Consider the following 25,724-nt stretch of genomic DNA (forward strand, 5'->3'; position numbering starts at 1 on the left):
CTTAAATGGCGTTCCTCACTACGGCAATGGCAGATTGACTTCTGTCTCTCTGCCAGTCCTGCTAACTGCCGAATTGCAAGCTAAGTAGAAAGGTGACGGTTATAAAACTGACACCCTGACTTCCCCCCTAGAAGCTGCCAGTAAGCTCGTACCCACGCTGCGGCACGCGCGCTGTGATCTTGAAGTGAAAATACCTTCTTAAGAGGGGTATAAAACTCTCAGGTCGTTTTAGCCTGCGTGCTTTCAAGGTGCAGGGGGATGAAGAAGGTGTTACAGCAACCCAAGCTCAAGAAACAGAGCCACGGGTGGTTGTGGCAAGGTCTCGGTTAGTCGCTGGCAGGAGTGTGCTGCTTACCAGGCAGCTGCTTTAGGCACCTCTGTTGTGCTGCTACAGTCTTTAGGCTGTCTGCTTATTCTGCAGAAAAAGCAGGGTCTTCCATCCTCATCCTTTAGAGGTATGAGTCTTCTCTTGTTGAATATGTAAAAGCTTAGGGAAATTACCAGAGCTAAACTGACTAGCAAAAGTTAGGAGGGTATTCACTCTTCCTACGGGGCACAGAAGTTAAAAATCGATCCCTACTGTAGTTTCTGTGGTTTGGCAGATCAGATCAGTCCAGGACCTGACAGCTGTCTCTGTTCTGAGTTCCTACTGCAAGAGGTACGCAAGGCCTTGTACCAAGGCCTCTTGTACTAAGAGGTACAAGACTGCTGATGCCCCAACGGCCCCATTTCCTCCAGTCCAGACACATCTCTCCACAGCTCTGTTTACAGCCCACGGGCACAGGACAGGTACGTGGCCAGGGGTTGGTGTCATGTTGGCTGTGTTGTACCTGCTTTCCCCGACCCAGATGGTGTGCTCAGCGAGAGTGCCCCTCAGCAGCATCTGCAGCAACAGCAGCCCCTGAGCCCACACCTTCCCCCTGTTGCTCCAAACTAGCCCTTTTTTCTCCTTTAAGGAAGGCAAAGAACAACTAGAGCACTGCAGTTCGAAACAGGTTGGGAAAAAGATCTCAAGGGTATCAAATGTTGCTGAAATGTTTACAAGATTAGCATGGACATGGCATGTTCTTTGACAACTAAGTGTAACAGTCAATGTGACCAATGCGGTTTTATTCTGCCCTTAAGTATATACACTGACTTTGTTCAAAGACATGGGGAGACTCGAGAAATCAACTTGCAGTTTTACAACCTCATATTATTTTCCTTATACTGAGATGGGCCACTAACTGAGAGTTAGTTAGGCTGTTTCTGCCAAGACTTCTCTACCTCAGCATGACCTTGCACAGCTCTTCAAGGCTCACTGGCACCTTGGCTCTGAGGAGGAAATGCTGACGATGCTACCCGCAGTGGATCTGGTATTTCCCATCTGGGTCTCCCCTGTCAGGTAGGGTAATGGTCCTGTTTACAGGTTATAGCAGAAATCTACGCCAGCACCTCTCACTTTTGCGAGCAAGACCGAAGCACAAGCAGAGGAGATGCAGTGTTTATCTCTTGAGAATACTGTTCTGTTTCCATGGCAGTAGACAGCTCAGTCCAGATTTGGGCAATCTTGTCTGCAAAGTAGCATGAAAAAAATTAGGAGAGAAAAACTTGACTGCAGCTGAATGGAGGCAGTCAAAATTAATCAAGCTTGCATACACTGAGATTGGGTCTGCTACATGAGACTGCAGACACTATGAAGAAATCTCTTTGCTTCCTGCATAGCTAAGGCATCTGATTTAAAATGTGCCTGCCTCAGTTGGTGAGACTCTGCGGGACACTTCGGCCACTTGCGCTCTAGGAGTTTCCCTTCTGACAGATAAACTATAACTACTCACAATGGGCAGACAAAACCATCTCAAAACATAATTATTGAACTTTGTATCAATAGTAGAGAATGAACTATTGTTATAAAATCTCTTCTATACACTGATAGAGTGATCAATTAAATGGCTGTAGCTTCAGGGATGCCTCGAAGATCATTGGTGCAAACATCTTCAGAAGATAACTGATTAAAGCAGATCCCTTGCCTTCTTGGGGTACATGTATTATGGTATCTTATTAAAAATTAATGAAAATAATGGAGTTTGTTAGTCACAGAAAGGAGGAAAATGATAGATGAGGTAGGTTTCCAGTTAAACTTTGGTGGAACGCAGAAACTAGGTGGAACAATGCCAGTCATCTGAAAATCCTTGTAGTCCTTTTAGTGTGTTTTCATTGATTTTGATGGCATGTGAGGGAGGGTTTGCTGATGTCCTCAAATAAATCACCATCGTATGTGGGTTATGTATCAGATTTGAACTGATTTTAGAAGATCAGTAAAAGCTAGCATTAAGTGAAACATAATAATGCTTCCAGAAAATTTTAAAGTGGACCTATTCTTTTAAAAACACAGACTAGCTGTTCGATAACTGTTTGAATATCGATTGAGGTAGTAGATAGAGTGTGTGCTGGATGATAGATAATATAATTTACCAAAATAATAATGTAAAGGTCTCTCCCCCCCTCGCCCCAAGTCAAATTATGTCCAACTCAATTTGATCACTTCAGAGACTTAGAAATGAAAGATCGCTTTAAGTTTCTTTGTAAAGTTGTTTAGTGGTACTTGTACAGTGCCCCTGTAAATTGGCTGTTTGTTAATACAGTCTTTGCCAATGAAATGAAAACGACAGATGTTTCAGAGCAAACTGTGTTATAGATCTGGGGGGGGTTTGTTGCATTTTGGTTTTTTTTCTTTTCTGAAGAGACTGCTAAAAGAGATAATAAGGCACTTCCTCTGTTTAGACAGATTTAGTTCTTTCAGGGCACGCTCTTTGAGAGCTGAAGAAAACCATTTGTCCCGCACTTCTAGGTGATTGTTGATTATTTACATTATGGGAGTGCTTAAGACTTGCCACAAGATGAGGCCCTCATTATGCTGACACTAAGTTTTATTATTGATGTGTTGCCCAACAACTTCAGTCAAAATGAATGAGATGGATAAAGAATAGAAAATTGCAGAAATGTTGGGAATAGCATTTCCCAAAATTTTCATGAGGCTTGTGTTCCTGTGCCAGGAAGCAGAAGCAAGGTCAGTGGAGGCTAGCTCGTCTCTGCTGGCTCAGAAAGCCATGCTTATGCCATATGATACATGGCTTCGGCATTTCCCCAGTTTTCCATCTCTCTGTGCTTTCTGATTACAAACAGAAAGATTTACCCCTTTTGAATGATGGAAGCTTGTACTCAAGAGCTGTAACTTGTTAGAAGGTACTGCATTTATTTCCCTGTCCGTCAGGACTCTGTGTATTTGACTAGGTCATTCCAAGACCTTTTTTTTTCAGTCTCTGTAAGTATATAGAGCACCTGGAAGAAGCTCAGCCCATGTATTTACATTCTCCTTGAACTAAACGCCTGTTGAGCTCAGTACTGTTCTCACTGTTACATTAGTCTTCTTTACAAAGCCACTATCTTGTTGGCAGGTGACAGTCCCTCAGAAGTGGCATCATGTGCTGGCAAGTTGTGAATGAGAAAGACGCATCACTGACCTTTAACTGGAACTGAAGCAAATTTTCAGGATAGATCAAAAATTCATTCCAACTATTTTAGCATCAGGCACTAAGAACTGTAAGTATGGACAGAGCCTGAGGCAATGCCTCCTTTTATAAGCAGAATGTAATATCCTGTATCTCTTGAGAAAATGTGCATCCCACAAATGTGAATCAGCGGTGACAAAGCTACTTGAATTACAGCAGAAACAGGTGAGTAATCCTTCTTTCCACCATCTTGCATGGCTAATACCTCTGGCATTAGTAACTGGGGTGAGCCAAAGGGCACCCCGGGGTCATGAATGAAAAAGGCAGTGGCCAGAAGAATCTGGGGTGGTTGACATTTTTGCAAAGGGCACGTGGGATCCACTCCTGATTTAGAGGAACAGTGGAATCGAAAGCAGAGGGTGATGGTTTCTAAGGGATTGCCCCCTGTGAGAGCAGGTACTTTGGGTCTGGGAGTTTTTGAGGCTGGTTGGAGAAGGTGATCGATTGGAACGGCTCCACTTGTATTATATGTGTGTTCTTGTAGCATCGCGGGCAAAACAGTCCTGAGTTGGGGAATTTTTACTTACTTTATTTATTTTAACCACATGGGAGGCAAGCGCTGGGGCTCCTGACTGGCTGAGGCTCTGGAGGGCAGGGGGCTGCTCACAGCGGGGCAGAGCCAGCTGGGAATGGATGGGACCCGCACTGGGCAGCTCAGAGCCACCTCCCTGCAGGCACCCTGCAGTCCAGCTGCCCAAACCTTGCCGTTTGCACCCAATATGCTTAGACAATATGATTGCATTTGAAGGAATGTGTTTCACCGCAGAGGCAATGTTAAGCAGGTTGCTGATCTTGCACGTGCCAGCACTAAGGAGAGCTTTGGAAAACAGGGAAAGGTGGAAGGAATTTGGGAGAGGAGCGGAAAAGAGATGGGGAAGATGTCTCTGGAGGGAGCTGGGACATGGAATGGGAGAGGCTTGAGTTCCTCTGTGGGGGGGAATCTGAGGGACACCCCATGGAAGGAGCGCAGCTCCACCTCAGCCCTCAAAAGAGAATTGGCAGCTTCTGCGCTGGAACTGCCTGAACCTGGAAAGGTTAAAGAAATGGTGTAGCTTGTGGTATCGGAAGCTTGTGAAGAGGGACGTTGCTTTGAAATCTTTTGAGAACCTGTGGGAGGACTGGAGAACCGAGAAGATGACGAGAACATACAGGCTGGTGTGCTCCAGGGTCTCAACTTAGAGCAGAAGGAAACATGAGGATTTCCGAGGGAAAGTGCAACTGTTCGGCTCAGGAGCTGTGTGTGACACAGGGCAGCAGCTGGAGTTAACACAAGGTAAAATGGGCCAGTCCCAGCTCTACAGCCATGCCGCTTCACACTCCCCTTCCCAACACCCCTTTCTTTTGAAAAGAGAAACTTGAAGCCTATTTTAATGTATGTAAAACTGTACACTTTACCATCCCCTCCCCACTGCCAGGGAAGGCAATGACTTAACCATGTAGCATGGGTTGTGCTGTGGATTGCTAATTAGGCAATGCAATTAGGTTTTTCTACTGTGTCATGTGTCTTCTCAGGAGACCCCAATCTTGGGTTCCCTAGTTTTTCTTTCCTTGATAAATACAATGCACAAGGAACTTGTCCAGTTTTTCATTTTTCGATGAGAAATAGCACATTCCCCAGAATTTCACAAAGGATTGAAGATCTGGGGTGGGGGAAGGCGGATGAAGCCACACCGGTGTGTATGCAGCGCCTCGCACAGGGCACTCCTGCCTGCTACTGTGGGACTAACAGCAGACTGATTTCATGACAGCTTTCACATTTTGTCCATCTGTCTTGTCCAATCTTAGTTTTATTCATATTTTTGACAGTAAGACCTTTCTTTCACCAATTTTGTGTTATTGATCAAACCAAGCTTATATCTCAACTGAACTAACTAAAAATGCAATCGTGCTTTGGAATTTAATGACAACTTTCTGCTGGCTTTGTTTCCAGCCTTGTCCAGTTTAACTACACCATGGCTCCTTACAGCTGTATTTCACAGAGATTTACTTAATCTATTAATTCTTTTTCTGCAGTTTCAGAGTAGGATTCTGACTTAGCATCAATGTACTTCAGTATAATGTGGCTGTCATGTTCTGCAAGATCTGTAATGAATTAGTACATGTAATTGTAAATAGTAGAGATGATTATAAATAATAAGAGAGAACAGAAAAATATGTGAAAGAAACAAGTAGAAGCTTAATAAAATGTTAATGACAGTGGATATTTAAAATAACTAGTTCATTTACTTAATCATCAACTAAACTGATATAAATTGATCATATTTTGGCTGTGTTGCACTGTCTTCAATTATAATTTTCCATTATAAAATTGATTACTTTTTTTTTGTTTCTCAATTACAACATCATATGAAAAATATGAAATGGTGACCTGCACTAGAAAAACTTGGTGGCTTCTGCCTCTCACATCCTCCTCAGGAAGAGAGATGGTAGCTGGGCAGGTTAACCTTCCCAGGGACCCCCTAGTCAACAGGGACAGAGCTCCTCCAGAAGGTGATTCAGAGCATGACTGTAACTGGGGTACGCTGCATTTACCCTCAAATTTGTTTTTCTTTTCCACAACTCCTTTCTTCCATTTATTCTTTTATTGTTAGACAGCTGGTAACCCAATGACTTTGCACTGCAGTACTCAAGCTTGCAAGAAGAATGATTGCTGCTAGTAAGTAAAACGCTCATTTGGCTTGGGTTTCTGATAGCAGTCTTCACATCTAATTTTATTGCTTTGTTGGTTAAAACAATAACATAGGACCTTTCCTTTCGTAATACCTATCCAGCAGGGAAAACTGGTTGTGCATTGCTCAGTGTCGCTCAGTTCCTCAAAGAGAGTTGCAAATCCTGAGCTACAGAAATGTTTCCACTTATACTCTCAAACATATTCATGTAAAAGTTGTGTAAATAGTTTTTTGGATTTTTTTTTCCATTTGCAGATATATTTCATGGTAAGACTCACTCAGGAGGCGTATTTCTCTCTCTTACATATGTCTCATGCTTCCACTTTTATTGGAAGCACTGAGGAGTGCAAAAATTCAGGTCAGTCTCTTGTAGGGGGGAAATTAATTCATAAATGTTACTACAGTTGCCTATGTAGAATATTGTCATTCAAGAAAATGTCAGCTCTGGAATGTCAATGTCTAATATAATTTCATCCTTTATTGAGAAGCCTGCCACATGCTGAAAATACAACGAAGAGTGACACACAGAGAAATTAATAGCATTATATTTAGTAACAGACATGTTGTAGAATATGGACATTTTGATGTGACTGAAGGACTAGTATATTCTGCAAGAGACCATTCCTTTTCTTACCAATTGGAAAAATTATTTCTGTGGCTTATTCTTCCCCATGCAATAAAAACCCCTGTGTGCCTAAGAAGTCTGAAGTGTAAATGGATTTCTCATAATACATGCCTTTTTCATGGCATTGGCATTACGGGGTATGACTGTAAAGTATTTGTTTATGAGATACCATCCTTATTAGTCTTAGGTTTCTTAGGTTGTTGGGTGGGTTGTGGGGTTTTTTTTGGGGGGGTGGGTTTTGGGGGGTTTTGTGTTTGATTTTGTTGTTGTTGTTTTGGTTTGGGGTTTTTGTTTGTGGTGGTTTGTTGGTTTGGGTTTTTTTTTTGTGGAGAGGAGCGCTTGTCTTGTAATGAGCACAGATGCAGGACTTGAGCAGGCAGTGACAGTTCAGAGGGAAGTCCTGGTACTCTGTGATGATACAGTTTGTCTAGTGTTTTGGCAGCTACTGCCACCCCATGGTTTTCCATAATGGATGAATGCTGCAGAGCTTTAATACGTAGCACTTCTCCAGAAACCTCTCGTAGGTCAGAGAGAAGGCAATGAATATTCATTTTGTCTTACTCCCTCCTTCTCTATGTCCCCTTTTCAGAAAAATCCCCTCTGCAAAGAAAAGCAAGTATGGCATGAGCAGCGTTGCTTTGGTTTAGGATGGGTAAGTCCTTTCCACTGGATTTACAACTATGTAATTGAATATTAATTTTGGCTCCTGGGAGTTTTCGCTAACTAATTATATCCGCTTTGGCAGGATGTATTTTGCCTTTTTTTTTTTTTTTTTAAGGAACTTCAAAACATACATCTGGAGAAAGCTTTAGAAACCCATTTCTTAAAGTTGCTGCTGCTTTGGGAGTGTGTTTACAACATGGATGCCACATGCAGACAGATCTGGGTTAAAGCACAGTGTCCTCTGAGCATTGCTTCCAGCAGAGTTTTGCCTTCCCAACGCCAGCAAGTGCCCAGCCAAAGGCTCTGATGTGGAAGGGGGACGTTTCAGATACCATTATTCCACTCATTACCCTACTTCATGCCAGGGAATACCCTTGGTGTGGAGGAAGATTTTTCTTTTGAGGAAGCGACAAGGGGATCACCTCTTATTTTGTGTATCTTCTCTCTGGGGCTGGAAGCTTCTTTCCCTTTGACCAACCCAGCTGACACCACGCATCAGTAAAACAGGCTGTAGAAAATAACTCACCTGGCTTGGAGGCAGAGACTTTGGCACAGGCATTGGGCTCCCTGATGTATTATTGGGGACTCTCAACTTCCATCCCCCCCACCGCCCCTGACCTCCAACGTATGACGTCTACCGAGCACGAAGTGTACCCACTGCACTGCATCTGTTTTTTTGCAGCTGACATAAAAGTTGGATCCCCTCTCCTTGAGCCCTCCCTCCCCGACCCCCGGAGGCCGGGGCTCCCCCAGCTGCTGGCCTGCGCTGGAGCTGGCTCCGGGGGCTCCCCGGGAGCCGGGGCGCTCCTGCCCGCCGCAGTCAGCCGGCACCGTGCGCATCCCCCGGCCCGCACGCCGAGGCTGTGGGCGCCGTGTGACCCAGGTGCTGCAGGCACCGACCTGCCAGGCGAAGGACCCTCTCCTGGGGGGGGGGGGGGGGGGGGGGCTGAGCAGCTCCTCTCCGCAGTCACCTGTAGCTAGGCGCCGCTTTTCCCGCATTCCTCCGAAAAAAATAGCTATTCTCAGCCCCGGTCCCTTCCCGCGTGTTTTCCTTAAGTGAAGCAAATTTACATTTGGAGGTGGCGTTGCCTTTTTTTTTTCGGAGAGATGTGGTATTTGTTTTTGCTGTCGCCTCCCTCCGCCCCACAGGGCTGGTGAGCGAGGGGGGGGGGGGGGGCTGGTGGGGTACGGAGGGACGGCTCACCTGCCCCCGCCCCGGGGAGGAGCTTCAGCCCCAAATGGGGGGCGTTTTCACCGTCGGGTTCGTGTGCCCGAAGAGGCGCTGGGATTACGGCAGCACCGGTCCGGGGGTGCCCCGACCCGCCGCCCATGGCTCTGCTTTCCGCCTGCGATGCTCGCTCGCAGTCCCGGTGTGGAAAAGGCTGCGTCTCTCTCGTAAAATGACGGGAGCGGGATCTCCGAGCGGGCGGCGGGAGCCGCTTTTACGCCTTTCGGAGTTGAGCACGGAGGGAGGTAAAACAGCTACCTGAACGCGGAAAAAAAAAAAAAAAAAACAAAAAACAAAACCCAGACCCCACAACAAGTAGTTCTCGCCTGGCAGGGAGGCACGGGGAGCGGCTGGGAATCGGCGTCCGCCGCCACGCACAACCGGAGCCCGCCTGAGAAAAGCAGCCGCTTTCTCTCCTCCGGCAAAGGTAGCGGAGGGGCGGCGGGGAGGAAGAGGGGCTGGCGGGAGGGAGCGTGGGGAAACCCACGGCAGCGCGGCGCTGGTTCCACCGGCTCTTCCCCGAGATGCACGCTCGTCTTCATGATTTGTCCGAGAAAGTAGCGAGCCGAGCTCCACGCAGACAGCTTTTCCAAGGGTGTGCCTGCTGCCTGAGCTTACTGGGGGGCTTGGTATTTCTTCCCAAAAAGCAATCCCTCCCTCCCCAGATGGGGGGGGGGGAGGGAAGAGACAAACGTCTAATCCTTCATTTTCCCCCCCTCGTTAAGCTGTTAGGATAATAAAAGATAGATGCCCATTAAATAATTAACCGCACACTTTCTATTCCATTAGCTCGGTTCACGCAGCCCCGCGAGGGAGAAGGGGGTGGGGACGGCGGCGGATCCGTACGCGGGAGAAGCAGCAGTGCCATTTCGGTAGCCCGCTTTCAGGGGAAGAGGGGAGAGAGCCCGGAGCTCTGCCTGGGGCGGACAGGCGGGAGAGCCCTCCGCGGGAGGAGCGCGGCGGAGCTGCCCGGCGGTGGGTGGCGCGGAGCCGGCGGCCGGGGCCGGGCCGGGCCGGGCCGGGAGGGCTCTGCCGGAGGTGCGGGGCGGCGGGAAATCGCGGGATGGAGGGGGCTGGGGCAGGCGGTGACGGCGGGGAATAACTCCCCCCCCTCGCCCCCTCCCCCCCCGCCGGTGATGCTTGGGGGGGGCTTCTCCTCGATTTCTTCTTTCTGTTTGCGTTTAAGGCAGAAGCTCGTCCCCCGCGGACCTGTCCGCGACCGGCTGCCCCCCCGCCCAGCGACCGGTCCCGCTGCCGCCTCCCGCGCCCTCCCCAGTCATGTCCGACCCGGAGCGATGGGGAAGCTCGAGGACAACGAGAGGGTGATCCTCAACGTGGGGGGCACGCGGCACGAGACCTACCGCAGCACCCTGAAGACCCTGCCGGGGACCCGCCTGGCCCTGCTCGCCTGCGAGTCCCAGAGCGAGTCGCCGGGCGGCGAGGAGCCGCCGCTGCCGCCCCCCAACCCGCCGCCGCCGGCGGGCGGCTGCCCGGAGCCCGGCAGCGGCTGCAGCCCCCGGGGCAGCGGCGGCGCCAGCGAGTTTTTCTTCGACCGGCACCCGGGGGTCTTCGCCTATGTGCTCAACTACTACCGCACCGGCAAGCTGCACTGCCCCGCCGACGTCTGCGGGCCGCTCTTCGAGGAGGAGCTGGCCTTCTGGGGCATCGACGAGACCGACGTGGAGCCCTGCTGCTGGATGACCTACCGCCAGCACCGCGACGCCGAGGAGGCCCTCGACATCTTCGAGGCGCCCGACCTGCTGACGGGCGAGCCGCCTCCCGACGGCGACGACGACGACCTGGCCGCCAAGAGGCTGGGCATCGAGGACGTGGGGGCGACGGCCGAGGGCAAGGGCGGGCGCTGGCGGCGGCTGCAGCCCCGCGTCTGGGCGCTCTTCGAGGACCCCTACTCCTCGCGGGCCGCCAGGGTAAGCGCCGCCGGACGGCGCTCCCGCCCGGGGCGGCCGGGGAGGCCGAGGGGCTGCCAGGGGTGCGCACGCCGGGGTCCCCCTGCGTGGGAGGCAGGCGCGTGGGGCGTCGAGGGGGAGCTCGCCCCGCGTGGGGTGGGGGCGCGGGGGCCATGCTTTGGTGGGCTGCTGCGTGGGGGTGACGTCGGCCCCCGTGGGGCGGTGGTGCTTGTCCCCTCCGCGTCTGCAGGCAACGTCGGGCAGCGAGGGGGTTCCCGCTGTGCCAGCATCCCCCCATGGCGGTGTACGTGGGGCGAGGCGGGAGCTGTGCCCCGAGGAGCCTGCGAGGGAAGCCGCGCTCACCCCCCGTGGCCTGGGTGGGGGTATCGAGGTGCTGCTCGCTGGGGGACCCGTTTGTGCGTGTGTGAGTGAGTGTGGGCAGGAACAGCCCCAAGGTGCCCTCGTCCTTTCTGAGCACCTGCATGGAGGTGTGTTTGGGGCTGGGGCAGCTGGCCCCACCGGGAGGCCATCGTCCCTCCCCCAGCTGTCAGAGGTCTCGGGTTTGGGGTGAGGTGGTGACAGTGATGCAGGAGCGTGACCTCAGCCCTTTCCCAGCTTCTGTGCTGGGAGGTGATCTGAGTTCAACAAAGTAAGTGTGACAGGGGGTCACCCTGGCTCTTCCTCCATTGATTTCTCAGGGTGACCCTCACTGGCTCTGTGACTGAGGGTATGGGTACAAGGCGGTAAATGATCGTACTGAGTTTCCGTTATTTAGACAGAGATTTTAGATTTTGATGCTGACTGCTTTCTACTTTGATGATTTGGATTTTAGTTCCATCTTTTAGTTGCTGTTGTCAGTGGCGACGCAGGTTTGCTTTCTAACCCAGGGCTTTGGAGCAAACAAATGGTTGTAATTCCTTTGAGAGAAATATACAGTGGTGCCTTGAATTTAACGAGAAAAGCAACCATCAGCAAACCCTCCCTGCAATACAAGAAAAAGAACCTGGAATTGGAAATGTTTGATTATAAAATGGTAATAAGCGTTTTGCAGCATGTTTACCAGGATTCCCATGAAGTATTCAGAGCTAACCCTCATCCTACAGAAAGTGCAGTTACGGTGGGTGTCACCTCCTAATCAGTTCCACTGATTTCACTGGCAATCTCATAGATGTGACCGTAAGCATATGGTTAAGTGACTGCCTGAATTGTACCCTATGGCCTGATGCAGTTTCTGTGAAAGTTAGCAACTCCTGTGAGCTTAGTGAGGTAAATTAAACAGAAAGTAAAGGTCCTCGTAGTTATTACTGTCACTTGCTGAGTGCCAGCATTGTTTATGTTTTTCAAGGTTGCCCACCAATATGTTTTCCCTTGACAGCTGGCTCCAGCTGATACTTGAAATACGTTTTTAATAAAGGATCAGTTCTGAAGAAAAACTACCAGAAGTGTCTATCTTTGCTCATCAATGACATAGCCACATTGTTCGCATCTTAGCTGTCTGAATCCTAAAGAAAATTTGGCTCTCAGTTACCTGACGAAACAGTGGTGCGTGTGGTGATTGCGCTGCAGGTTGTCTTTCACCTCCTCTTTCGTGGAAAGCTGCTGACGGCGTCGAATCTGCAGCTTTTACGGTAGGGAATCTTTCCACTCAACTTTGCTGGAGAAGTGAGGAGTGCGAAGTAAAAGTTAAATGGAAGATTCCAGGAGAAATAGGAAGGTAGGCATGCTGATTGCAATTGCGCCCTGGAGTCATAGCTGTCACTTGGGTTTTCAGTCCGCTTTGGCCCACTCTTTGACAGAACCTGTAGGTGCTTGCTTTCCAAATTTTCCATCTGTACTAGACCATCCTGAACTGTCAGTGGCTTGGGTAAAGATATTTCGAGTTTGCACAATGAATGCCATGATTAATACTATAATAGAAATTGCGACACGACAATGTTCATCTCTTAGAAGACAAGGTATTTAGCTTTTCATAACTTAAACTGGTTTTAATCATTATATTCTGATTTCAACCCCAGGCAGCCAGAGTAAGGCAGTGTCAGAGCCGTAGCAACAGTGTCTAAATCAGTGTTTTCATTTTCTTCAAGGCTGCTACTCTGTACCTTGATCTTTCAGGGAGGGAGACAACTTTGAGAATTGCTGGCAAGCTTTAAAGCATTAAGTAAATTTGTATTTAAGGACTAGCATGCACTTAGTAAGCACTCTTGAACACAGTAATTTAAGGTGATGGTAACCTTAGTTTGGAACTGAGACGTTACTGTCAATTCAACATTTTCCCACACCTGAAAGAAAGACATTATTTTCTGAGTCTTCTGGCAAATACACTTTTGTTTTGTGTCAGCTGAAATGATGACTAACTCTAAAAACATTTGAGTGAAATCCTGGCCTTACTGAAATCAAGACAAAACTCTGTGAACATCAATCTTTGCCTCATCGTGTTAGCTACTGACTCATACACCACTTAGATTATGGTGAGGCTGCTTAGTGGTAAACTTTCTTAATAACTGTGGTAATTATTTTTTTAGCATTACTGCCTGATTTAACTTCAGCAATGTCTTTTCTGGGAAGTATGATGATGATAAAAATGGAATATTTTCTATTAATGAAATGGTACTTAATATTTGTGATTTTCTTTATCCTAAACTGTGATCTCTAAAAATAGAAATTTATAGAAATTCAAATATAAGTTGCCATGGTAACCTATTGGGGGATAGTGCACGCACAAGATTATTCTAGCAAGACCATCCAGTGATGTTATATAAATAGTGGAACTAGTTTGTTGACAAGAAGGTTTACTTTATTTGAAATTCTAAAAAAAAAAATTCAACTTCTAGTGTATGCAGTTTGATATTCAGATAGCGACATCTACTAAACGTGTTTTTTGTAAATATAGAATGTAATCCATGTACATACAATTGCTTTGAAACGTGCAACTCTTTCCTTTGTTTCTCAAGTTCAGGAGTTACCTCTGAATATTATTTGTGTTTTCATTTTATCATTTTGGATTTCATAGACTGTGACATTAAATTAAAGAGTACAGCCCTACTCCTTTCACTCCAGGCTTGATAGAGCAATCATTCACAAACTGCTATTTGACAGAATGCTATTGTGTAGATATGGAAAGCTACTGGCATGAGATACTGTCATAGGAGGAGAAGCGTTGGGCAACTAAATCTTTCTGTGCGTTGGTTTAAGTATCTCTGAAACAGACACTTGATTCTTATCTGCATCAAATGTCTATTGTCAGTTTTGCTAGTTAATACCTGTAAATGACTTTGGTATCCTTTGATGGCCTCTAAGTGCAAAGTACTCATTATGCTTTAGTAACATGCAAAGATACATCTAAATAGTTTGTAAAAACGTACAAGAGGCATAATTGAGCACTGAGTTTAAAAGAGTGTCTGCAGCTGCTCAGCAGGACCTAGAATGTCAGCATTACTCTCAGATACCATATTTCAAATTAATTAAGCTTTTAAGGCCTTTTACTTTTGAATAATAGTTGAAACAAGATGCTGTTTAAAGAAGTAATTAGTATTTGTCATTGATTTTTCCTAAGGATTATGGGTTACTCATGTACTTAGTGTAGGAACTCAAAAATGGCCCTGGGATTCACAAAGTTCATAGCTATACGTCCTTCACTTTCTGAGAAGACTGTAAATCTGTTCATGGATAAGGGGACAGCGCCTGCGAAGTTGGGTAGCTCAGCAGCGCGGGAGTCAGTGTGGCCCAGGGCACTTGAGCAGGCGCTGCCTGCAACACCCTTGCTGCTTTCCACAGCTGAAGGCAAGTTACACAACCCCTTTGCTGTAAGGTCTTTATCTATAGGAAAGATCATAATTACTTGGTTTACAAGGGAAGGATAAAAACTAATTAGTAAGTATTTGTAAAGTCTGCTGTAAGTAAGTATTCGCTGAAATGCAAATAAAACCACAAAAACCTTGCAGTCGAGGCATCAAGATACTTACGCCTTGCAAATGTTCTTAAAAATACTGATCTTACACTGCTTCGTCATGACACGAGGAGCTGGACTTGAGCAGTGAGCGGTACTGTCGGATGGAAATACGAAGTTCCCATCTACTGCTTTACGTGAAGTTGCATTGTCAGAGACTCCTTTCAGTGTCCCGTAACATCTACGCCAGCTTTGAACATTCGGTGGGGTTGGCTGTAAGAAGAATCAGCTGAAATGAGTGAGATGGGAGAAAATATGATTTTATAGATCCCCTCAAAAGGCTAAAGCTACAGAAATCATATTGGAAAGCATTCTTATCAAAGATAACTTATGTCTTTATTTGGTTTTCTCCAGGTACCTAGGTACCTGTCGTGTACTATGGTGAATGACTGGAGTGGGTTATATTTTCAGGGCTTTGGCTGTTCGTGATGCAAGACGGTTTTTCTTTTTGGTGGAAGCAACGCTGCTGGATTAGTCTGAGATACCGTGAATGGAGTGGTGAAGATATGTTAATCTCAGAATATATGTTTGTAGATTAATAGTGAATAGCAAAGTTTATTTGCTTTCTTAACAAATAGAAAGGCCCTTTAATTTATAAGTGGAAATCTTTACTCTCTGTCTTTTATTCAACAAGGAAAGCAAGTATACTTTAGATTTTACCATTTAATAATTTTTGAGTTATGCAGACATCTCTATCTGAAAATGATACAAAGAAAATAGTAAAGGTTGATAAACAAACTGCACAGAGGATATTCCTTTTGTCACGTTGGTAATCAAAGTGCTGAATTTATTTTTAAGTGGGAAAAGAGCCCATTAGATTAAATTGGTGAAAACCAGTCATTCTGCTTGAAGCATTTAGCCTATGGGAGCTGTTGTTTTTAAAGAAACAGCAAGATTTGTTCCTAACGACAAAAATCATAATGCATCACTGTTACAGATATTCATACACTCCGTAGCTTCATGAATACATGGGCTGACTAAATCGCATTGTAAGTAATTTTTATTAATTTACTTCTGGCGTGCTGGCTTTTAAAAATCTTAATTGGAAATTGTAGCTTAATACATGACGTATTCAACATAAACTAGCTTGATCTACCTTAAATGTAGATGGTCTCTGATGGTACTGACATATCGGTGAGGTAAAAGCAAGATTTCTGCCTCCCGAACTTCTGCCTTTTCCTCTACAGCTGTTCTGCCTGATGCTGCTAGTGTTTCCATGGAAACAAGCCAGCTCTTGGCTTCCTCTTCCCATTGAAAACAGCCTTCTCGCTGTCACTTATTCATCTGGGAAAAGCATTGTGTCATGGCTCTGACATAAATGCCACAGAGATGATCTGTCCTGTCGTTTCAGAACTAGATGCTGTTACGTATGCGCACGAGCATACAGCCAGATTCGTCGTCCGACGACTCTAAAATAATTCGGTTAATGGACTTAGGCTGAATTTGCTTTGGTGTAACTGGAAGTGGAAATTGGCTTAACATACACAGCCCGAAATAAATAACGGTGCGAGAAGTATTTTTGGTTGAGAAATCTGGCAGACCACGTTCCCTTCCTTTATGTAGTTAATACGCAATGTGCTCTCTGTCATGTTTGTTTACAGTGGTAAAATTCTTAAATGGTTTACTTTGGGGATGAGAACTTATCTTCAAACTGATTAAGATGGTGGTGGGAGGAATAGCTCACAACTTCTGGTGAGTATTGTATAGGTTTCAATGCTGCCGTCAGATGAGGTATGATGTTATCATGCCATTGCCACATGATGCAGTCAGGATACAAAAAAAGTGACGTGAGAAAACTGGTCCCTATATTCTTGAAGTGTCTGGTAAGGTAAATGTATCAATCGGTACCCTGCAAAGAAGTCAGCATTTTTGCTTGTTTTGGTGAATTTGTGTTGAGTCATAATCAAAGAAGTTCAGAACTCAGCCTAATCGCAAATCTTTGATTATTTCCTTCACTGTGGGAACTTTTAAGATATTTTAAGGGAAGTTTGTGTAAAACTTGCTTGTCCTTTTCTCCCTCAGTGATCACTGGCAGAAAGTAACTGCTCTCTTCCTATGAAGTTACCTTGCAACTGGGGTAGAAGGATCAGAGAAGAGGAAAGGCATCCCTATATAAATTTTTAATAGTTTAATAATCTCTTATGAAGTGCTGTCCAGTAGTTTTAAGACAGAAAAGACAAGTTCTTCTCATTATCAAGTGCTGTTTCAGCACTGTTCATTTGTCCAGAGACTACTCGTGCCCGTCCTGCACTTCAGACTCCTGGCTCACCTTGGGGAAACATGGTTTCCTTCAGTCACAACTGGAAAGAAACTCTCTATATTTAGCACCTGATGGGGATAGTATGTTCCCTTTTAATTCTCTTTACTAAACTCTTCTTTAGACCTCACTTCTGGCAACGTGATTTACATAAGCTTATTGATTCAGTGTAGAAACTTGTGGGGATTTCTGCAGGTTTGTTTTTTTTTTTTTTTTTTTACAGTGAGTAAAGTAGGCAAATAAAATATAGATATGGTAATATTTGGAATATCAAACTATCGGTTATCATTCTGCTTAGTATATTTCTTATAGTGATACAGTTCCTTTACACACACTCATTCTTTCACAAGCACACACCCCCTTTCCAGTATAAATTAGTAATTGCATAAGAATAAAAATTTGTTTTTAAAGCAATGCTAAGAAAGGCTATTCAAGAATTTTATGTGGGGAGCAAATAGGGGAGCTACGTCCACTCTTACTTACGTGTGCTGTTATTTCCAAAGAGCCCTTCTCCTGGTGCGAGGGCTGAAACATGAGGATATTTCACACATCAGAAATAAAGTGGTGAACACAATATATAATTGTGGAAACGTGTACAGACGTACTAATATAAACTTAGCATTGGCAATATTTATCAACGTGATAAAAGGGATTCAAGTTGTAGCGATGACCGGGTACATTTTCTTCCCTATCCTGACGTACACATGTATATGTTGATATAACTAAATGGTAATTTTGTCAGAGAGAGCTGTAGAAATAGCTGTAGAGAACGAACATGAAATCACACTTTTTTTTTTTAGTTCTACAGATGTGTTTAATTAACATCTTTGTTGGCACTTTATGATGACTAAAGCACTTTTGAAGGAAAAACTCCACTTCCATCCGTTAATCAGTAGTGTTAAAAATAGAATGCCATCTAATCACATGAAATACAATTTCTTGTGATTTGTGATTTGCTTTACAGAATTTTTGACTGAAGTGGTGACTTGAAGCTTAAAAACCAAATTATCCAATTATATATTATAACCATGTGTTGCTTTTTTCCCCTTTGCCTTTAAGTTGAAAATTCTGAGACGTTGCTGTAGTTTTGGTCTTTTTACCAGTAGATTAATTATTACAGTGGTGTAATAATTCAGTCTTCTCTTATTACAGACAGCCTTTTGTAGTTTCTTAGTGTTTCTAGGTGAACCTTAGATATGCTCCTGCAAAATGCTGTAAACAGAGAACAGTCTCTTACCCCACTGCTGAATAATGTGGTAAAGTTCATTAATATGCATTAAATATACCACACGATATCATCTAGTCTTATTTCTGAAATAAGCATAGTTTCTTAAGTGTTTACATTTTCATTAGTGTATAGCATACAAAATTACTTTTTTTTTTTTTTTAACTGTGCCTAGTCTTTGAAAAATGTGGAAGTATCCCTTGAAGTTTGTAGGTTTGGTTTTGATAATTTGTAGAGTACTAACTTTATAGCAGTTATGTTCTTTTTAACTGTTTAGTCCTTATCCTAAGAGAAATATTTCTTCTTTAGGATTGACTTCCACCACACTAAAATGCTTGCTTTGATAAAAGCATGAGGCTACTCTACTACTAGGGGTCTGGTAGTATGTGGGATTTTAGAGCAATGGAAATCAAATGCTGAAACTCAATTAAAGTCTGAGAAAATTCTTTTTCAGGGAATTGCATTGGAGAAGATGAAGCTCAGTAGAGTGAAAAAGAGGGCTGCAGAACAGTGCTGTGCAATGCTGCGTACGCGTTGTTGCAATAATGAGGAGCGCAGGCTGAGTTCCTGACGATTTTGCAAGGGGACTGCATTGGTGCCTGCCGCAGCACTGCGAGTGCTTAACCATCCCCAGTGGCATCCTGCTGGCAGGTGCTCTTAAGTAGAGGGAAGAATAATGTCTTCTAATCGTATTTCTGTTGGCCTACTTAATTTCTCAGATCATAAACGTTCACAAAATATATTAGGCTTTTATATGCTGTCTGCTATAAGATTGAGGGTAATCAAGTATGTAGTAATTAGTATTTTATATCAAGCCTGTACAATAACAGAATTTTAATATTTTTTTTTTTAAAGTAGTGCTAAAAATTATTACAGGACAATGTAAAGGATGTTTTTAAAGTATATAAACATGTGGTTATAAACTGTCTTCTGTTCTTAGGCAATACCGAAGGAGATGTCCTCATTGGTCCTTATTTTTACATAAGTATTCAAAAATTCTCTGTACTTTTCAAGCGAGCTGTCTATTTTATCTTCTTCATTGGCACTTGGTAATCCTTTACCCATATGAATGGCAATTATTTTTAATAATTGGTTTCAGGACTATCGTAATTTTCACAGGATAATGATTGTTAGCAGCTGAAAAAGTTAACTTAGATCTTTTTTTATATCATCCCAAGTGTTATGCAGGTTTTTTTTCTGACAGGAATTTTGTAGTATTCTAAGTTTAATCCAGATATGGTTTGGAGAAGAACCTTATTTGTCTTCCTGGTTTCTGATCACATTTGCGAAAGGAGTTCTTTTGCATTTTCAGTTCTAGGTCTGATATCTACCTTCAGTTTTCCAGTTGAATTTTAGGATATAATTGATGTGCAAGCCCATCTGGATTTCGTCTTGAACATTCTTGCATTAGTCTGGGAAATTATTTAAACAAATTATAAAAAAAACTCGGTGGGAACTGAGTTTTGGCTCTGTCCAGCTTCCTGAGGAGGGGAAGTGGATAGGGAGGTGCTGATCTTTCTGGGATCCAGTGACAGGACATGTGGGAATGGTTCAAAGCTGCATCAGGGGAGGTTCAGACTGGACATTAGGAAGCATTTCTTTACCAAGAGGGTGGTCAAACACTGGAACAGGCTTCCTAGAGAGGTGGCCGATGCCCTAAGCCTGTCAGTGTTTAAGAGGCATTTGGACAATGCCCTTAAATAACATGCTTTAACTGTTGGTCAGCCCTGAGGTGGTCAGGCAGTTGGACTAGAAGACCGTTGTAGGTCCCTTGCAACTGAAATAGTCTATTCTATTCTAAATAAGTAAGTCCTGGTCTTCCAACCTTCTTTTCCCTTACAATGGAAAATGAAGTCCTTTTACTTAATAATGATGATGTTTCATATTTTCATGGTTTAAAAAATAAAGTGTATATAGTAAATGGCATATAATGAATGACATCAACACCTTTTTTTTGGGTAGAAATCAAGTGGGGCAGGATTTCGGTGCAGGTATTGAACATCAGCTGTGCTGTATAACTCACTATCTGTTCATTATCTGGTAATACTTCATGTTAAACAAATTGATTTAAACACCTTAGGCATCGTCATCCTTTGGCCAGTAAATTTTATTACTGGCTATATTCGAGGCTATTTGAATATAGTTTCGAATTCGAGGATTGAGACTTTTGACAGCAGGCCGGAGTTATTTTCCTGCTTGCCTAGGTGGTACCCGTGCAGCTTGGAGAAAGAAATGGTCGTGTTTGTCATTTGTCTCCAAAACAGGCATGTGAAACTGATGTTGCAGTGACCCGTGAATGGTCAACAAAATTGGTTTGATGCATTGCAGCTACAGAGTCTCCTTGGTTAGTCATTGCATGTTTTAAGTTGGTGCCTCGATAGCAGAACAAATGAGCTGGGGGAATTAAAAAGGAGAAAATATTTGATAAAAGGGAAAATTACATCTTGGTGAAAAATGAGCTATTATGGACTGAAGCAAAGAATGTATTTTCATTACTTTGGTTTATCACAATATAGCCAGCCAAACCTTAAAATTGGCAAAGGCATTTTGTGTTGCCTGTGTGGTTGTTTTGAGTGATGTTCATTACTTTAAGGATGGAAGATGTTGGTTTTCTTTAAACTGCAGGTTTATCTACTTATACTTCTTGTTGCAGTTGCCACTTCCCTAATCTTAAAGTGAGAAGGGAGCTTTGATCTTTTCAAAATGACTTCCCTAATGACTAGGTTTATCACATTTTGGAAACAGCTACTGTAGGTAGGTACAGTCTTGCAGCTGGTCTCCGCCTCAATCCAGGAGCTGTGACAGCTGCAAGTGTCTCTGAAAACTATCTCCGGAGGCTCTCCGAGTTGCTTCTTAGTTATCTGTTTCCTCACTCTTCAGCCCCACCGCATTGCATTCAGTATCTTGCACTGTCACTGAGCCAATGACTGGCTATTACTTCTGAATCAATGCGTTTTCCAATGCTTTTGTAATAAAATTAACCATTCTTCTATGGTTTGAAGTACAATGATAGCTAGAGATACCTCTCCACTGTTAATACTACCTTTAGTAGCTGTGTTAGCAGCTTTTCTTTGAAAGTGTGATGGCATGCATCACTTACTGAAATGAAAACCCAGCAAAATTTCGATGATTTTATATTCTCAACAATTTAAAGACATTTAAATTCGGTAGCAGAAATGTACCCATTAGTCTCTAGAGAAGTGCAGATGTAGTTCACGTTGGGTTTGTATTTCATTAGAGCAACCTACCTTGCACTGCAGTCCTGACAGATTCATGAGATGAAGGCAATCCTTTTTGAAATAATGCCTGCTTTTGTTCAAATATCAATAGCTAACTTTCTAAAATAGCGTGAGGAAAATTATTAAACTCCTGTCTTGTGCTGCTACTGTTTGTGTACTCCTTGAAAATATAGATCAGGAGGTGTGTATTAGTAATTACAATGAACAAACTTTGCAAATCTTACTTTGTTTGTTTACTGGCAATGCAATTTTAAAATGTCAAGGTAATTGTTACAGTTTCCTAATCATACTGTGAGTAAAATGCTGCCTCCAGAAACCCAAGCCTTGTCTCTGGGTGGGAAAGTCTTGGCAGTAGTGGAGGCTAAAGGAAAACGTGTGACGTAAATTTTTCATTGCAATTCTACTGTTCAGACAAGTACAGTGTGACAACTGTGTGCACTACAGAAACAGGGGTGAAATGTGAGTCTGAGACATGGGAGGAGAACATTTGTGGTCCTAGTGCTTTCAAACTTCAGGTGGAGTTTTTATCCATATATATAAATATGGATGAAAATATTTTTGTATGTGTGTATATATATGTATGTATGTGCACAGACACACATACACATTTCTAAACAAATGCATATATTGGTGTTCCTAACCTGTAATTATCATAGTAAAGAAGATTTTTTCTTTTTTTTTTTCCTGTTTGTCCTTGAAGATTTTAATGAAGAGCGCTGCGTTTCAGATCTCATGACTTAATTCAGTGTTCTTGCTTTTACTTGTTTAATTCAGCTCCCAGCTATAAGCTCAAGTAGAGTTTTGTGGACTGTCTGAATGTCTTGCTTTATTAGGCTATGATAGATCTATCTTACTGGATATACATATATATTACTATATTGGCTTACAGTATTTTGTTAATCATGTTTGATGATAGAAGTAGTGGTCCATTCTTTATAAATTTTATCTCACTAAAAATGGGAAAAACCTGAAGCAGTTATGTAACTAAAGAAATCTTGCTTTCTGTGAATGTATATCTTATGGGTGACTCTCAGGGCCAATTAAACTTTTTCCTGCACTTGACATATTATAGTCTCCTTTGAGTGCAGATTTGTTGCTGTCAGAAGGTTCTGAACTCACTGTACAGCTTTTTCTCACTGAAGGTTTTGGATCTCTCTGTCTAAATGGGCCCCTTATTTTCACAGTCCTGTAGAGATTTAATTGTTTTCAAAATCTCTATCCTTTGGTCTAACTTTGTTATAAATGGCCAGCTGGTTCAGAGTGAGGAATCGGTAAGTCTTTTCTTTTTTAAAAAAAAACAACAACCAAACAAACCAAAACAAGGTAAAGTTGCTTTTCACTTGGAAGTCCTGACAACTTAGGACATCTTTTCTCAAGAAAGCACTTACATTTACACTTGGTACATCAGGAAGCATAACTGTGCTGAATTGGAGCTCAGGAACAGGTTAAAAGAGCAAGCAGAGGCTGAAGGACTGTTGTGACTGGGAGGGGGTTGGACTGATGTAAGGAAACCCTTCCACACTTGAGAGCTCTGCCTTTTGTGCAACGAATACTAAATCCAGATGGAAATTGTTTTACAGTGTTTTGTGCAGTCACTACTGCATTATGACACGCATTATGTAATGTAAAAAATACTTAATTATTCCAAAGCAAACCAATATTTTATGGTATCCATTTTATGGAAAGCACCTATAAAACATAATCAAGGAGACTATTCTTTCTACAACTTTATTTCAAACATCCTAATAGAAGTAATTATATTGCTTTTTTATTTTTATATACTTTTAATACAAGTAATTATATAATTATATTGCTTTTATACAGTTACACAGAATGGCTTAAAAACCTATAAAAAGGTCAAGTTCGTCTGGTAAATTATCTAGAATTGTGCTAGAACCCTACTGATTTTTATATTGTAAAAACCTGTACATTCTTTATTTTATAAGCCGTTTTAAGAAAATTATGTCTCCCAGGGATGCAGCTTTCCCTTCTTCAGCTGTTGATAAGGGGATATATTAAATACAATCAGATTTGGCAATCATTTTCATCAGGTTGTGTTGATAACACATACCATGATTTTTCATCTTTGAAGTGTTGCAACCTGTTTTATTATTCATTTATCTGTATTTTTTCATTTACTTTTTTTTTTTTTTTGAAGGAAGAGAGGATCAATTCAAGTCAAGTTCATACATCTCTGCTTCTTGTGAGGAATACTGAATAAAAAGAAGCACAAACCCACAAAACCAACATTTAAGCAGAAGATGCAAAAAGTCATAGTAGTCACAGTGAATGCTGTAGGGATTGTGTTGCGATGAACTCATTTGGTCAGGGTAGGAGGGACACGGAGAGTGAAGAGGGCTCAGGGACTAAAGTGCTAGCAGGGAATTCTGGAGATCCAGGTTTATGTCTTTGCTAGGCTGTAACATCTTCTGTGGTTCACCACACCACTGTGGTTCACCCTATCTGCAAACTGGGAACAAATGTTCTCTTTAGAAAATAAAAAAATAACTTAAAAAAAATTATGCAGTGCTCAAATAATGCAGTAAAAAAAAAAAAAGGTAATTGTATTTTAGTTGGTGACTGCCAAATATAGTGCTAAGGAAAGCTTAGGTACTTTTTAAAGGAGGTTGGGGATTGTTTGCTGGTTTCTGTGCCCGAAAATTTAAGCATACATAATCATCTCATGGTCCTTTTTTTTTTTTTTTTTTTTTTTTTGATTCAGTGGATCTATGGTGGGAGTAAACTGGGACTGTGTAGCCATTTGCAGTAATGAGTATGAGAGGAAATCTTCATAATATATTGATAATTCTGTTTGCAGAGCAGAGTTGGAAGAGTGTATTCAGAGAAGGAGGCATATATCCCACACCTGAACAATATGGAAAAAAGAAAACTTTGAATTCAGTAAGAAAACATTGTCCATTTTGTGAGCTGACTGAGGCAAGGTCTACGTGGGAGAAGACTCTTCAGTCCCTTCAGTAAAAATTGCTTTGTAGGACGTGAACACAAGGAGATTGAATTAAGGTGGGGTTTGGCACACATACAGTTTGTCAAAGTTTTCCTCCAAAACTTACTGTTAGCATTTCTGAAATAAAAGGTTTCCAGAATTTAATACACCTGCAAACAATGTAATTCTCTGTCTTTCTCACAGGTTGCTGAATGTTTGCAAAGACATTTGGCATTTGGCCTGTGCAGTTAAATTCTGGCACAACAGAATAGAGAGTCTTAAAATGAGAAATATTGATCAATCTTTACAGTTGGCTCTGCTACCAATTCGATCTGCAGTATATTAGAAAGATTGTTAAATATTTTCAGTGATCTCCTGTTGATTCCTTGTTGTGTTCTGTAGCTGCTTTTGAAGTGTAGATGGATGGTGAGCCTTAGCCACCAGGTATGGGGGAATGACTGAGCTTGCAGGCTGTACTTCTAGGGGATACATTTTATCAGACTCTTAAAAAAAGAAGAAGAAAAGGGCAAGATCCCAAAGGAATGCCCAGTGTGAGCAATACTTACAGTAGCACTTAATTTTGTATTTCAGGAGCATTTGCATTGGTTAGTGAAAGGTAGTTGCTATTCTTTGCTGCTTTTTCAATTAGCTGTGCTCAACTGTATAGACGATCAGTATTGGCTAAGCACACGGCAGTGTTGTAATTGAGTTACTGTAAATTTTGGTAAGAGATTTTTCCAAAGGAATAGGTAATACCTGTTCCTTAATTCTGAAATAGCACCCATCTTTGTGTCCTGCTTCTCATGTACAAGAACTCTAGCTGTGAGTTCTCCCTATAGAGATGAGTGAATTCTTCCCATATAGATGAATGCATTTTCATGAGTAAGATGTTGTTCAAGAGTTTATTGTGAAACAAAGCCAAACGTTTTGCTAACTTGATCAGAAACCTGAATTGTTCTGTAAGGTGGAAGCCATGGAGAGCAAGAGCATTGCCATCAAAATCGTTGAAGTGTTTTGAAGATCTGCCTTCGCAGACGCCTGGGGGCACCAACGATGTTAGTTTGATTTTCCCCCCCCCTCTTCCCCCACAAACACCCTTTCCCAGGTCAGCATTACATTACTTCTACATATCAGGGAAGCTATACTGAATTATTACAGGAAGTTCATTAATAGTTTAACTGCTGTGTTTCTGTGCTGGGAAAAAAACATCTAGCTATGTCTGGCCAAGATTTGAGGATGTGCTTGAAGCACGTGACGATGTTGGCTGAATTAATTCCAAAAGACGGCAGTTGACAAGTGTTAAGTCTGCTGTGATCGTGGACAGGCAGGCAATTTCTTCATTCAGTTAATTGGTTTGGAACAAGGTGCAGGATAAACAAGTGAGCTCGGTTTCTTTTTCTACCTGAAATAAGCGTTGCCTATAGCCTTGACAGGAGAAAGCTGCCTTTTTGGGATTTCTTCTGAGGCTTT

The 25,724-nt window shown here is 43.1% G+C and overlaps 1 protein-coding gene across 1 annotated transcript in view; it reads left to right on the plus strand.

Moving 5' to 3' along the window:
* The first annotated feature begins 8,823 nt into the window (after positions 1–8,823).
* The window catches only part of KCNC2 (potassium voltage-gated channel subfamily C member 2), a 105,828-nt gene continuing 88,927 nt past the window's right edge, over positions 8,824–25,724 (plus strand). The window contains exons 1-2 of the mRNA XM_050901696.1: positions 8,824–9,163; positions 9,923–10,664. Of these exons, the coding sequence (XP_050757653.1) occupies positions 10,032–10,664 (633 nt within the window). The 5' untranslated portion in view covers positions 8,824–9,163; positions 9,923–10,031. The remainder of the gene's footprint in view (positions 9,164–9,922; positions 10,665–25,724) is intronic.

The sequence above is a fragment of the Gymnogyps californianus genome, chromosome 1, assembly GCF_018139145.2.
Source record: "Gymnogyps californianus isolate 813 chromosome 1, ASM1813914v2, whole genome shotgun sequence".
Lineage (NCBI taxonomy): Eukaryota > Metazoa > Chordata > Aves > Accipitriformes > Cathartidae > Gymnogyps > Gymnogyps californianus.